Source organism: Perca fluviatilis, chromosome 18 (genome assembly GCF_010015445.1).
Source record: "Perca fluviatilis chromosome 18, GENO_Pfluv_1.0, whole genome shotgun sequence".
In the NCBI taxonomy this organism is placed as follows: domain Eukaryota; kingdom Metazoa; phylum Chordata; class Actinopteri; order Perciformes; family Percidae; genus Perca; species Perca fluviatilis.
In genome coordinates, this window is record NC_053129.1 from 32,133,995 (window position 1) to 32,150,233 (window position 16,239).

Sequence of the window (16,239 nt, forward strand, 5' to 3'; positions counted from 1 at the left end):
GCCTTGTCAACCAAGCTGCTAGCTAGCGCTAGCGTTAGCTGGTAACGTCAGGGAAAGTTCACCGTTTATCAACCAGCTCTGTGTATTGCCATACATGCTGACAAACTGCACAAGAACCCCGGAGGTCTGTCTCCACCCGCCAGTAAATCTCCGCTGCATGACTCGCGTCAGAAGGGTTGAAATTTGGCAATTTCCCCTCTTTAGCGTTTGGCTTAGTGCAGCGCCATTGAAACCATAGAGACACTGGCTTGTCCAAATATGGTCACTTTTGACTCAAAAAAAAAGATTCAAACGTTATCTTAATACATCCATGGATTCAAAACAGTACCAATGGGTGACATTATTTCTACAGTATAGGGGTGAGTGAGAATCAGTAAATCTCTAAATTAAAAACAAAAAATTGCTTAGCGCAGCGCCATTGAAACCATACACCAACACTGCCTTAGATCCTCCCCAGTTCCGCTCTTTTTGTCCCAAATATGGTCACTTCTGGCTCCAAAGTACCAAGATGGGAACCGCGAAAACAAACTACTGACTTAAAAATGGCAGTACACAAACCAATGGGTGACGTCCAGGCTTCAAAATTAACATTTTCGTCTACCAGCCAAATGGCTAATGAATGTTCAAATATTACCAGCCATTCAATAGATTACCATTGGGTTTTTGGCTGGTGAGTGAAGCAAATCTACCAGCCACTTGCATATTTCACCAGCATTTGGCTGGTAAACGGTGCTAATTTAGAACCCTGGTGACGTCGCCGATGCTACTTCCATTATGTTTACAGTCTATGAGTGAGAGTCAATAAATCTCTAAGTTCATGCTTCATCTCCCTGCGTCTGTGTGACACGCTGTCCCCCGTCAGGTTAAGTACGGCAGCCAGGTGTCTGCAGCCCTGATGTTCCTGGAGACCCGTCTGGCTCTCGGGGTGTCCAGTAATTACAGCCTCAGCATACTCACCTATGCTCTGGCTCTGTCCGGCAGCTCCAATGCCGACGCCGCACTCAGCCAGCTGATTGGACGAGCTGAGATGAGAGGTGCGATGGCAACTGTGTGTGTGTGTGTGTGTGTGTGTGTGTGAACTGAAAAGATTTCTGAAATTAATTGTAATGTACTTAAAGGAGAAATCCGACGCAAAATTAGCTTTTGGTTTCTCCTCCCGGAAATCCCCAATTAATACTTAATAAAAATTATTCTAACCTATTACACAATACACCATCATTTATTTGTTGATTATGTCTTGTGTCATTAGTCTGAAGCTGCAAAGTAACCTAAGTTACTGAATTAATGTAGTGGAGTAAAAACAACAATTATTCTCAATTATCACTCTTTTATTATATTCCATTAAATCATGTGTATAAATGACGCCCGTATCTCTGCGAGTAGATGGCGTGCCGATGTGGTCTTCCCCAGACAGCAGCCTGTCGTCGTCGTGGCAGCCGCGCTCCGCAGACATTGAGATGGTGTCGTACCTGCTGCTCGCCCAACACAAACTGGGGCAAGTCACGCAGGCTCTCAGCCTCATGAAGTGGCTCAGCCAACAGCGGAACCCCAACGGAGGATTCGGGAGCACTCAGGTGACATACTGAAATTCAGAAAACACCGTAAACCTACAAAGTATTATGTGTGTATTACAGTAAACCCATCAATGAGCCACACTGTTGCGCTGACTGTCACGTTCTTACATCACCATGTTCACACACAAACTGTAGTTCATTTTAACTCAATACCACATTGGGATAAAATGATTTAATCGTGCAGCGCATCTAGACTTTCCAAATGTTATCGGACCGGATGAATCAAATTTTGATAGTGAAACGAGTCATTTTGCTGGGGTTGTGACACTCAAAAACAATATAGCCACTGATTTACAGACGTCTCTTTCGCCATGTTAGTTAATGCACCAAAAAAGTATTTTTGGGCCTCATGGCATCACATGACGGACACAGAAGTTGTAATTCCACTGTTTGGATACTATGTTCAATTGTTCAAATTCAAAGCCTGGCGCACTTCCTGGGGACAGGCTGTTCTAATGAACCATTCGTACATATAGCTATGAAAAGCAAGGCACTGTAATTCGTATGTATTCCACGTATTTATGACTGTTTGCACCACATTGACAGCTGCTGTATAAGAGCGTGAAGATCTGCGTAGGGAGGAGGTCGTGGTGGGTCATACAACACAGGGCTTTCAAGCCGGGGAGCGGAATTTGCGTCCCGGAAGAAGTTATCGAGAAAGCACAAGACTTTCACCCAGGAAACGGGTGTTTGTGTCCCGGGAGTACGACTTATGGGGACTGGTGTTTTAATCCAAACCACAATCTTTTTTTCTAATCTTAATTAGTCGTTTTGGTGGCTAAACTTAACTGTCTTTGCTGCATGACACTCACCTTTTTATTTATTTTCATTTTAAAGATAATTTTTGGGGGCATTTTTAGGCCTTAATTTCCACATGACAGATGAGGACATGAAAGGGGAGAGAGAGGGGGAATGACATGCGGCAAAGGGCCACAGGTCGGAGTCGAACCCGCGGCCGCTGCGTCGAGGAGTAAACCTCTATATACAGTATGTGCGCCTGCTCTACCAACTGAGCCAACCCAGCCACATGACACGGACCTTTTGTTGGCCAAACTCAACTTTATTGTCCTCTGAAATGACAATAACTTCACGGCGACAGGTACCCGACTTACGGTTACCTTTTGTCGGCTAAATCCAACTGTAAAGACAGCTAAACTTAACTGTCACGTGACCGGCCGGCAGTCGCCTAATTTCGTAGGATATCATGCAAATGAATGTGCATCACCTTTGGTACAATATCACACGAACCCGTTCATGAGAATGAGTTGCTGGGGGAGAAACTAAATTTCTCTTTTGGCTCTCGGGCTGTACATGTTTACAAAACCCCGCTCTAAAGGATGTAAGGCTCAGTCTAAAGCTGAAGACAATCATAAAATGCATTCATGCAAGAAGAGAAATTCCCTTCTGCGTCACATCAGCAGGAGTCTGTGGTTTGTGTCACATCAGAAGGAGACTGTGGCCGTCTGGGCATATGGCGATGATAGGACAATTAACCCCGCAGCACGCATGGACACACACACACACACACACAAACATGCATGACAAGGAAAGAAAAAAGATCCAAATACTGCGTCAGTGGCTCCAAATACAGTACATTGAATAAAGCTTTTTCTCAGGCTTTGTCAGCCTAACATGACTCTACTTGTCTACAAAAACAGATGCACAGACAGACATGAACACGCTCGCACACAGCTGTAAACAGGACGTCAGTGGTGACTATCAAGTCTATCAGCGACTGGACTGTAACAGAATATTCCGGAGCAGATGTATGACTCTGACTCTTGTTTTCCTCTCTTAGGACACGGTCGTGGCTCTGCAGGCCTTGTCCACGTTCGCAGCTCGCGGCGGCTCTCACGACTTTAACCTCTCCGTCAGAGTGAACACCGACCCTTTGACCACCGTCGCCTTCTTCCACATCGACCAGGAGAACTACCTGCTGCACCAGAGCCAGCGGGTACACCGAGACATGTCACATTCATCAGAAACAAAAAGCTGATTCGAAGACGATCTGTTTGCAGTAATGATTCAGCATCTGTTGATGATCAGAAAGAACCAATGAGAGCTCAGGTCACACAGAGGTGACGCAGATGCGTTGAAGAGCCCCTATTATACTCCTTTTCAGCATCATATTTGTACACCTAGAATAGGTTTACATGCTTTGATGTTCAAAAAAACATAGAATGTTTCTCATACTGCCCATTGCTGCAGCTCCTCTGCCTGAAACACTCTAGCTGTGTTGGAAACTGTTCCCTCATTCACTCACTCACTATTCCCTATATAGTGTTTATTAAATGAGGAACTATATAGGGAACTGCCAAACGAGATTTCGGACACTCACTGAAAATATCGTTGCGTCAGTAGATGCGTGTGTGACGGAGGCGGGCGCGCCCGGCATCATGTAAACAAACCGAAACGAAAATACTTCTAACGTGTCCCTGAAACAAAGCGAGCACCCAGGAGAATAGTAAAAGGTTGTATATATTATATTTATGTTGCATATTACATGTACACTGCTTAGAAACCAAAGCCTGCTCAATTTGATCTTTTCAGTTTTCGTGGGTCCTTCTGCTTCTTCTTCTCCTCTGGAGAAACACGACCGTGTTGCATTGTGGTATATGGGAGTAAAATGTAGGGTACGTCATTGGTTCACTCAAATTAGCTGTGCTTTGTGGGTATTTTATAGTGGACTATATAGTGAATGAAATTAACCGCGGAGAATTCAAACACCACTACAAAATTTCCGTGATGGGGAACGGTTTCGAACAAAGCTACAGTCTGAGCTCTTGGCCCGCCTTCCTGAAAAGCCCAGTCTGCTCTGATTGGTCAACAGGCCCACTATTTTGTGATTGGTCAACCAAATTCCAACAAGCCACTGGGCGGGCTGTGCTTGCTCAGGCAGCACCAAGGGGCAGCACATATGAAAAACTGGGCTGGCTTTCTCAATCAATCAATTTTGAACAGGAATGTGGGCGAGTCGTTTCAGGCAGCTGAGAAAAAGTGCTGTCTGTGGGAGAGAAAGTTCCATTTGGAGTGAAATGTGTTTTATAGGGGCACTTTAAGATGAAACATTGTTAGTTCCAATATCAAAGAACGTTGTGATCAGCTGTTCATCAGCAGTGGAGCTGAATCTGTTAAAGTGCTCATATTATGCTTTTTGGCTTTTCCCCTTTCCTTTATTGTGTTATATATCTTTGTTGTGCATGTTATAGGTTAACAAAGTGAAAAAAAAAGTCCCCCCCAAAGGGACTTACCATCTCCAACAGAAAACTCTGTTCACCAACTGCTCCAAACAGCTCTATTGTAGTCCAGCCTTTACTTCAGAGACAGACGTGGGTCACTTTGGAACACACGTTATAATGCTCGCCTAGCTGCTAGCATGGCACGCCCTCATACTCTGCTTCTGACTGGCTAGTAGTCCTTACCTAGGTACTGTCAGGGCACGCCCTCATGCTCTGCTTCTGACTGGCTAGTAGTCCTTACCTAGGTACTGTCAGGACACGCCCTCATACTCTGCTTCTGACTGGCTAGTAGTCCTTACCTAGGTACTGTCAGGGCACGCCCTCATACTCTGCTTCTGACTGGCTAGTAGTCCTTACCTAGGTACTGTCAGGGCACGCCCTCATACTCTGCTTCTGACTGGCTAGTAGTCCTTACCTAGCTACTGTCAGGGCACGCCCTCATACTCTGCTTCTGACTGGCTAGTAGTCCTTACCTAGGTACTGTCAGGGCACGCCCTCATATTCTGCTTCTGACTGGCTAGTAGTCCTTACCTAGGTACTGTCAGGGCACGCCCTCATACTCTGCTTCTGACTGGCTAGTAGTCCTTACCTAGCTACTGCTCATGTGCGACTCCCAACAAAGATGGAACAGCAGTGAGATGTCTCACTCTGTAGCTAAAACAGAGAGCTCAACACACAGGATGAAAAGAGGAGCTGCAGCAATATGCAGTACAACAAAAATATGGTGTTTTTGGAAAATTAAACCATGTAAACCTATTCTGATATAACCTGTAAATACAATTGTGAATTCGAAAATGAGCATAATATGAGCACTTTAAACTGTCCTTATTTTTGGCGCTTAAAGAAACCAGAAATCAGTCAAACTTTCCACCCCTGCTCCGGTGTCATTTCACTTCATGTTGGAACAGAAAACCCAAACCCAAACTGATCTGCAGGTAGAACAGTGTAATCTGTGGTATGTCGATCTGTTTCAGATTGAACCAGAGGAGGAGCTGAACCTGAGGGTGTCTGCAAAAGGTCGTGGACTCGCCCTGTTTCAGGTACCACCACAGAAACAACAAATCAAACTTTATTCTTAATTGTCACATAAACAGTGGGGCTTCGAGTTGTCCGCTCCTCATTTGCATAAAGTTGAGGTTCAGGCTAATTTATGCAAATAAGGGGCACCTGGCTCAACTCGCCACCTCGTGATAGCTCATGAAAATCTTTTAAACTGACCGTTGACAATCTGAAATGAAATTAAATGAAAAGCAACTAGCATATTTCTCGCATAAAACACATTTCGGTGAACTATTTTCGCAAAAGTGAGTCTGAGATGAGAAAAGAGAAGTGTCCAATTAGAGTGCAGAGGAAAGCGGAGGCGGGACGGGCACGGAGAGAAGTAGTCTCGCATAGCCAGACCCTCCTCCACTGCGGCGCTGCAGAGGAGGGTCTGGCTAGTCCACACAGCATTCCGGGATGGGAGAAAAATATGCTCTGGTTTATTGGCATTTTTTTAACCCTCCTGTTGTCCTCGGGTCAAATTTGACCTATTTTCAAAAAGTTTCTATAGGCCTTTCAGAAATTTGGGTTTCTTTTAACCAAAAAAAAAGTTTTCATTTTAAATTTTGACCTAGAAAAACTAAGTTGCATGGTCGAAGGAAGACAACACAAGAGTTAAACCAATCACAATCGTCATGGGTGGCGCAAACCTCCACACGGAGCCTCTGCAAAATAGCCTCAGGAAGGAACTTGTTTTGGTGGAACATGTGTATGTTCAAAAGTAGTTAGTTGCAACAGAAAACTCAGATTGGACAGATAGTCTAGCTAGCTGTCTGGATTTACCCTGCAGAGATCTGAGGAGCAGTTAACCATAGTCCTCAGAAATCCACCATTAGTTGTTTGGTCTCTAAAATATCAGAAAATGTGGATCAGTGTTAGCTGTTAGCCCAAGATGACGTCCTCTAATGTCTTGTTTTGTCCACAACTCAAAGATATTCAGTTTACTGTCCCAGAGGAGAGAAGAAACTAGAACATATTCACATTTAACAAGCTGGAATCAGAGAAATTGTTTGTCGAATTCTTTTTATTTATTTTTTTATAAAAAATGTCTCAAACCGATTGATCGATTATGAAAATGGCGAGTAGTTGGTGATCAATTTCCTAGCTGACAACTAATCGATTCATCTTTTTAGCTCTAATGCAGACAATATGTTCTGTTCTGAAAATTCGTAATCGCCACACGAAAAAAACAACATTTACGTGTCCTGTTCACGACTCAATAGATTCAATAACGTGACCATATCACGAACTGCCATGAGACCGGGCTGCCTCGTGACAACCTACCTACCATGTAGTAACATTCACTTCTCTAACATTTAACTGTCCCCATCGATAATGTGTGAATTGCCATGAACACAATCATCTAAGATGCACCAGAAACAAGGCTTGGTTAATAACTCAAACTTGCCGAGAACCAAGACACCGCTTGATTGCATTAGACTCGAGCGGTTGCTCGGTTACATTCGGTCTCGTTCAGTAGCCTGGTGCGCGGTCTCCTCAGGTAGCTCATTTCCTGATTGATTCTACCACCACCACTCCAGTGGAGGCGCTAATGAGCTAGATTACTACACACACAGTAGCAGAAGAATACCAGCTACACACAACGGCACGAAGGAGGTAAAAAAACCATGAGTGAGTCGGTTCATTGACGTACGGCACTCGATTCTCCCGGTTCAGTGACACGACTCGGGTTAATTAACCGGCTCTTCGGTCAGTTCGTCAACACTACAGCACAGCAACTCAGAGATTTTCAAAGGGGTTTAAGATGCTCAGTCCTTGTTGAAAACCATTTGATTTTTCCTTCCCGTGAACGCACCTCTGCCTCCGCCTCAGCTGAACGTGTTTTACAACATCAGGAACGAGGGGCTGGCGAGGAGGCGGCGAGACGCCGGCGAGCACGAGGCCTTTGATCTGGACGTCGAGCTGTTTGACACGGAGATGGTCTCGCATCTGTACATCTGCAGCCGGTGAGCAGGTTTCTCTCTCTCTCCACATTACATAACCTAACAATAGCATAACAATCAACAGCACGCGGTGGGATATCGGTCAAACTTTTCATTACGCCGCTTTACAAAACAATAAAGCACAATGTGAACACCAGATGGGATTCTGAGAACAAGATTACACGGTGAAAACAGTTAGTGTGTAAATATCCATTCACTGAGAAAAAAAAAGTACTCATATTCTGGTATGAAAGAATTCACTTCATGATGCATTTGCTTTTTACTCTGTCAAATCAGGCAGCTCGTACATTGTTGCAAAATGCTTTTAAATTTGTAATAGATTTTTTTCTTTTTTTTTTAAATTGATTTAAAAAAAAAAAAACATTCTGCAGCTCTAGTAACAATGCATTGCAATTGCAATCGGATGCATTGTTACTAGAGCTGCAGAATATATGTTTTTTCTGTCGTTATTGCAATATCAACTGGCGCAATAAACACAACGCTAAAGGCTGGGACACACTTTAAAAGCTGTTTATTTATCGCAAGTACTGTCATTATCTATCTATACTATCGCATATTTTTCTCATATCTTGCAGCCCTAGTTATTGTTACATCCCTACTGATAACTGAAAGTGCTCATATTATGCTCATTTTCAGGTTCATAATTGTATGTAGAGGTTATATCAGAATAGGTTTACATGGTTTAATTTTCAAAAATCACCATATTTTTGTTGTACTGCACATTGCTGCAGCTCCTCTTTTCACCCTGTGTGTTGAGCTCTCTGTTTTAGCTACAGAGTGAGACATCTCACTTCTGTTCCATCTTTGTTGGGTAGTCGCACATGCTCAATAGCTAGGTAAGGACTACTAGCCAGTCAGAAGCAGAGTATGAGGGCGTGTCCTGACAGTAGCTAGGTAAGGACTACTAGCCAGTCAGAAGCAGAGCATGAGGGCGTGCCCTGACAGTACCTAGGTAAGGACTACTAGCCAGTCAGAAGCAGAGTATGAGGGCGTGCCCTGACAGTAGCTAGGTAAGGACTACTAGCCAGTCAGAAGCAGAGTATGAGGGCGTGTCCTGACAGTAGCTAGGTAAGGACTACTAGCCAGTCAGAAGCAGAGCATGAGGGCGTGCCCTGACAGTACCTAGGTAAGGACTACTAGCCAGTCAGAAGCAGAGTATGAGGGCGTGCCCTGACAGTACCTAGGTAAGGACTACTAGCCAGTCAGAAGCAGAGTATAAGGGCGTGTCCTGACAGTACCTAGGTAAGGACTACTAGCCAGTCAGAAGCAGAGCATGAGGGCGTGCCCTGACAGTAGCTAGGTAAGGACTACTAGCCAGTCAGAAGCAGAGCATGAGGGCGTGCCCTGACAGTACCTAGGTAAGGACTACTAGCCAGTCAGAAGCAGAGTATGAGGGCGTGCCCTGACAGTACCTAGGTAAGGACTACTAGCCAGTCAGAAGCAGAGTATGAGGGAGTGCCCTGACAGTACCTAGGTAAGGACTACTAGCCAGTCAGAAGCAGAGCATGAGGGCGTGCCCTGACAGTACCTAGGTAAGGACTACTAGCCAGTCAGAAGCAGAGTATGAGGGAGTGCTACGCTAGCAGCTAGGTGAGCATTATAACGTGTGTTCCAAAGTGACCACGTCTGTCTCTGAAGTAAAGGCTGGACTACAATAGAGCTGTTTGGAGCAGTTGGTGAACAGTGTTCTGTTGGAGATGGTAAGTCCCTTTGGGGGGGGACTTTGGGCTTTTTCACTTTGTTAACCTATAACGTGCACAACAAAGATATATAACACAATAAAGGAAAGGGAAAAAGCCAAAAAGCATAATATGAGCACTTTAAATGTTCCCTATGTTTTTGAACTGATGGAATTTGGTTGTATAACGTTGTCCTACAGTCTGTCAGAGGATCAGGGTCTGGTGGCGACGGGCATGGCCATCATGGAGGTGGGTCTGCTGAGCGGCTTCAGCCTGCTGCAGGACGGCGTACCCATCGACCACGTCATCAAGAAAGTGGAGACGGTGCCGGGGAAAGTCATCCTGTACCTGGACTCTGTAAGCTCGGCTGAAAACATCCCGGACCACAGGCGCTCGGTCTGACTCGGGTCAAAGACTAAAACGTGTGAATGTGTCTCCAGGTGACGACGGAGGAGATGTGTGTGCGGATTCCGCTGGTCGTGGAGTTTAAAGTCGCCAAAGTCCAGGGGGCCAGTGTTGTCATCTATGATTATTATGAACCAAGTAAGAAGTTTCACAATCATCTCCATTTGTAGTTTTCATATGGTTTGATTTACTACTACCACACACACACACACACTGACACACACAGACACACACACACACACACACACTACTACCACTTGTTTTCGAGGTTAGGTTCAAGTTTTCATGTATTTATTTACTTATGTGTAATAACAATAAAAAAAATAATAAGAAGAAGAATTCTAATACATTAAAAACACAGCTTAGCATTTTTTTTTTCTTATATTCTTCGTTTTCCAGGTTTCGTTGCTTTTATCTCACACTTTTTTTTGAAGATTATGTTTTGAGCATTTTGGCCTTTAATTAACAGGACAGATGTAGACAGAACCGCCACTGAAAATAAAATAAATCTAGTAAATTAGTTCACAAATAAGCAAAATAAAATAAACAGTTAACCAGCATAGACATGCCTGAAAATGAGTAGAAATCAGAATCAGAATCAGAAAAAGTTGTATTGCAACAGTAAGTATACTTATGTGTAAAGTGCCTTGTTGAAAGGTGCATACATAAACACACCAGCAAAGATATTAAACATGAATATAAAATAAAACAATAAATACAGAAAAACAAATATATACATAAGAAATAACTATTGCATGAAAAAAAAGAGGCTGAATGGGTTGAGTGCAGAATTTGCAAAGAATATATAATATGTGCAATATTAGGGATGGGGGGGTGGTGGGGGTGTTTAAGAGTCAGTGGGGGTCCGGGGCCTTGTTAGTGAGGCTGACTGCAGAGTTTTGGGGTTTTTAGTCCTGGTCCTGTATACACAAGATGATGTTGAACCTCTGACCTCTGACCTGTCCCCCCCCCCCCTCTCTCTGACAGGACGGAGGACAGTGAGGACGTACACGTCGGAGTGGAGGAGCGAGATGTCCGCCTGCTCCTTCTGCGGCGGCGACTGCAGTCAGTGCGGACACGACGACTATTCTGACACCAGCGTGATGTCACACAGCAGCCAGAACGTCCCGATGCGGGGGTTAACCCCGGCTCTGCTCCTCCTCCTCCTCATCATCACCATCATGTAAATAAGTCCAACAGATGTTCAGCATTTGCAGATGTATAATGATTACATACATTATGTGACATGTTTGTTTTTCAATGCATTTGCTTTAGTCGTATATCATCGTGTTATAACTTGAATTATTCACTTTGCATTTGAACACAGCCGCTAAATACTGCTGAGCTCAATGTTTTTGTCTCATGGGAACATTTATTATTGGTACACACATGCATATCCAGGGAGATCTACATGAATACTCTTTTATCATATGTGACCTTCTGATTTCACTGTTTATTCTGCCTGCCACCTTGCATTCATTAAAATATGATTTATGTTTAAGTGCACAACGAAGTTATTGGACACTTTAAGTACATACAGTGTATATTTCTGTTAAATTTGTATATCCAAGATTTTCTGTTAAGTTTCTTCTTTCTGTTACATCTTTTTGTGTCTTCTGCCACGTTTTAGGAAAAAAACAAGATGAATAGAAGTTTTGCTGTAACCCAATGCAACAACATTCAGAAATGCACTGTGTTGGCCAATCAAATACTGTACGTGCAAGCACACACTCCTGGTAGAGTAGTCTGCAGTGTGAAAGGGGGAAATCCAGAGTTGTAAAATCCTGTCTTGTAGTTTTAGAAACTCTTCGTCGGAGTTTAGGTGTCTGTTAAGCCTTCAAACTGAAGATATGTATGATGTGTATTACTATCCCTGTATAGATGTGATATGATTTCCATCTTTGTTGTTCGGCCTGGCTCAGGATAAACCCAAACACATACAATGAATGCTGTAGAACTTTATTTTATTATCCAGTTTGACAGTCAGTCATAACTGAAAAAGAACATCAATAAACTACTTTCAAGTAGATTTTCTTCGGGGCTAAATTACGAGGTAACTCCAGTACTTTACGATAACGATACCAGCATTTTAGTCGGTATCGGAGGCTTTTCTGATACTGGTATCGCTATTGGAACATCTCTACTTCAAACTCATAAATCTAATAATTACTCAAACAGGACTTCTTAAACACATGGAAACAGGACTGAAAACGTGACCTCCTTGGATACAAAAGACCTCTTTTTTTTTTTTTTCGTATATGAGACACATATTTCACGTAAATTCATCCTGTAACCCGCTTTAAGCCTCTCTGTGATCCTTGGCAGGGTCCTGACCCGGGAGGAGAACCAGCTGTGACTGAGGACAGTGGCCTCCTCACGGTGTAAAAAACCCCAAACAATCAATAGGAAAGATTTACTCAGTGCACAGTGACCTCGGAGTCACTTTACTCAGACTGTGACCAAACGAACGACCAAACACGAGCAGGAGCCCGACAGGAACACCTCCCATAAATCTGCATACTAAAGCAGGTATGCTGCCTCGTGGTACCGAGGCGCAATAAATCCCTTTCGACAATCATGGCGATGGGGGCATGAACGTTAACGACGACTTCAAAAGATCCCGCGATGATGGACAGCTTGAACTTTCCAGTTTGGAGAAACGGCAAGCTGAGACGGGAATATTTCACCCACATGTGGACGGGAGGAACAGGTGGGATCGATACCGCCGGCATTTCTCTGCCCTCGGGCGTTTTACGGCCCTCACGTGTTCTACCTCATTACTGCTGACCTCCAGTCGCGGTGCACAACGCCCCGCAGCTCGCCTTTCCCACACAGTTTGGGATCATTGTATCATCATCACACTGTACAACAGACTAGTGTAGCTTATATTAAGTTGGAAATGGTGTGTACCTTCCTCCTGGGTCAAAATAGACAGTTATTTTTGGCGCTTATTTAAAAATTGTTGTCACTTCTTTCCCATTAATACCAGTAGGCTATATTCACCACTAATACCATCTTATTAACACTAGTTTTTCACTTGTTTTTGGAATTCCTGGTTAATAAATCTAATTTATATGAAATTACCTAATTTCTGTGTTAAATGCAGAAATTATGAATGATTTTGACTAAAAGTTAAGATCAGAGGAATGAAGGTAATGGATAATCCCAGATCTGTCAAAGTTTAGTCAGGACTAATGCTATGAAATTGAATGAAACACCCAAAATGCAATGAAAGTAATCCTTAATTTCACTTGTGAAGACAGTTTTATGGAACCATCCACGTTATTTTGGGGCAATTTGATTAAAAGAAAACCCAAATGTCTGATTTAGAAACTTTGAAAACGGGTCATATTGGACCATATTTTGCTTGGGGCAAAGAAACAGGCTGGAAACAGCTCACCTATTAACTGTGTTTGATTCTTAATCTTTCATAATGAAGAGATGCGTCCTGTTTGTTTTAAAGTTGCAAGAAGTATATTTTTTACCACTAGGGTACAGAAATACTCCAAAGCAAAACAACTTTATATACAAAAAGATCATTACAATGACACTATTGTAAAACCAAACTGTCCTCACCCAGAAAACAGCTGTATAGGTCGAATGTGCAAGCAGCTTATAATGACACATATTTACGTTATGTTTCTTGTTAGGTGGCGACTTCTCGTACCCGTACCAATTACCTCGAGAGACAAGACAGTGTATCATCTCCATAGCAACGCCTCTTTGTACTTCAGTTCTAACTTCCAAGTTTTAGGCTTTTTTGTAGCTGGATATATCATTTGTTTTCGCTAAATATAAATGTGGATAGCGTTAGTGATATTGAGATGCTTGCTACAGTTGCATTTCTAGTGATGAATCGGCGAAACTATGTTTTTATTTCTCTGAGTCACGGCTTTGGTCTAATGCCGCTGGGCGCTCCCTCTCTTCAGGCTCTCTATACCTCGCTCCACCGTATAATGTTACCGTGCTTTCGGGCGGTCGTTGAGGCTCCGTCTAAAGCTCTGCCATTTCAACCAGCTGTTTGTAACATTAAAATAAAATGGATTGTGGATTATTTTATTTCTATAGTTTATAGCTGATTCGACCAGCTGACTTCTCTATTGGCTGTTGAAACAGGAGACGTCTCTTACAATGTAAAACCAGCCTCTGGAGACTCGACCAGCTGACGTCTCTATTGGCTGTTGAAACAGGAGACGTCTCTTACAATGTAAAACCAGCCTCTGGAGACTCCACCAGCTGACGTCTCTATTGGCTGTTGAAACAGGAGACGTCTCTTACGTTCTAAAACCAGCCTCTGGAGACTCGACCAGCTGACTTCTCTATTGGCTGTTGAATCAGGAGACGTCTCTTACAATGTAAAACCAGCCTCTGGAGACTCCACCAGCTGACGTCTCTATTGGCTGTTGAAACAGGAGACGTCTCTTACGTTCTAAAACCAGCCTCTGGAGACTCCACCAGCTGACGTCTCTATTGGCTGTTGAAACAGGAGACGTCTCTTACGTTCTAAAACCAGCCTCTGGAGACTCGAACAGCTGAGTCGCAGCGACACCATCAACTGGTTTGAGTCGAGCTGAGACGGGCCGGTTCAGACCGCTGAAACCTTTCCCTGCGATGTTCTAAAACAATTTTGTCTCTTCGTGAATCTTTGGTCTGAACTGGGCTTAAGAGCGCTAAGTAGGAGGGTTGATGTGGTGGATGGGTCAAACAAACAGACTTTCACTCAGGAGAAGGAAGTTCTGGCAATGCGAGACTACACAGAACGTGACAAAGCGCTTGTTCCATTCATTTAAAAGAAGAACTTGACCCATCCATCACCCCAACTTCGTCCTTATTTGGCATCTTCTATTTCTTCGCCTTACTTTCTGCTTTGCTACCGTCATAATTACTACGGTCACTAGAGGGTGCCACCACTATAAACATAAATATAGGTCGTAATTGCTGCTTGAACAAACATCTTATGTGGGCATTTTTTCGGAGAAGGACCCAAACACTAACACTACCATCCATAGAGACACTTTGTAAAAAAACAAACTGCAGCATGGCGAGCTGCAAATACAAAAGTGTGAAACTCTCGCTTTCTCTGTAAAAAAGAGTTTGGATTGCTTTGGATTCCACAGCGAACAGAGATCAAAACCACCATGCCAGGGCAGCATGCTCATCATCTCTCAGCCCTGAGAGTGTATCAGATCCTGTCAGAATATAAACACATCCATAAAGGCAACATATTTCCTCCCCAGAGCTCCTAACTCCAAACACTGGCCCTTCAGTGCATCATCTGTCAGCAGGCAAAGCTGCGCCACATGTACAGTGCACTCAGTCAACACATGCACTACAGACCGCTCCACTCATTCTCATGGACATCAAACAGCGCAAGCATGTCACAATTACACAGCGCCGGCCGGGGCTACCAATATTTCAAGAGAGAGATGAGTCACTAGAACGCGCAGCTGCCGACATCTGGGCTCAATCAGCAGCCGATTCTTGAGCAGAGAGGTTGTTTCTATTGGATAAAAATCTGGCAATACTCTCAAAAAACTCACATGCTCCTCCAAAGGTCATTTAGTCCCCAATCAGAGGAGAATAATGGAAAGGAAAAGTGGGAAGATGTGACTTTATTGTTTACTGATTGCATGATAGAAATGTGCTGAGGAGATGGATGGATGGATGGGAACGGGTTTGGATGGTGACTGAATGAACAACACACAGCACGGCAACACAATCCCTTTTTTTCCTTTTGAGTCTGACCATCTCAGTGCCACCTCTCCCTTTTCTTTTTTGGCTTCCCATCATTAGACTCACACACTGTCTGTTAACGGTACCGACAGACTTCCAAACGTGACGACGAAAAAAAGAGGCGTTCGATGGCTTTACGTCCAGGGGCGTCGGACTGGGGGGAAAAAGGGGCCTGAGTACCCAGGGTCCTCATGTGAGGAGGGCCCAAAAAGATGCTGGAATGAATAGCTGTGGATGCGGGGAGGGTCCCATAGAAAAAGCCTTTCTACAGGGCCCAGAATTTTGTGCTACGCCCCTGTTGTTGCCGGATGGTGTTGCTAAGAACTTGCAATGTATAACTATTATCAGACCGGCCCTCTCGGCCTCGAAACTCTACCGGCCCACCGGGAAAAGTACAGACTCTCCCGATTGCCACCGGTAGGAGCCGTGGAGGCAGTTTAAGTGAAGTGAGATGCTCCCAGAGAATCTTTGGTCACGTCTTGTTTGACTTCTTGCCTTGTGTGTTTTCCCGCCTTTGTAATGGACCTTTTTCACAGCAGACATGTTGACTTGTCCTAGTAGGAAAAGCACAGCTGAAATTGATAACCTTAACGATGGCTCAATT

General features: G+C 43.8%; 1 protein-coding gene across 1 annotated transcript in view; it reads left to right on the plus strand.

Moving 5' to 3' along the window:
- The window catches only part of cd109 (CD109 molecule), a 34,321-nt gene extending 22,405 nt beyond the window's left edge, over positions 1-11,916 (plus strand). The window contains exons 26-33 of the mRNA XM_039782818.1: positions 863-1,034; positions 1,384-1,574; positions 3,373-3,528; positions 5,788-5,853; positions 7,688-7,821; positions 9,698-9,854; positions 9,938-10,040; positions 10,890-11,916. Of these exons, the coding sequence (XP_039638752.1) occupies positions 863-1,034; positions 1,384-1,574; positions 3,373-3,528; positions 5,788-5,853; positions 7,688-7,821; positions 9,698-9,854; positions 9,938-10,040; positions 10,890-11,089 (1,179 nt within the window). The 3' untranslated portion in view covers positions 11,090-11,916. The remainder of the gene's footprint in view (positions 1-862; positions 1,035-1,383; positions 1,575-3,372; positions 3,529-5,787; positions 5,854-7,687; positions 7,822-9,697; positions 9,855-9,937; positions 10,041-10,889) is intronic.
- The last annotated feature ends 4,323 nt before the right edge of the window (positions 11,917-16,239 follow it).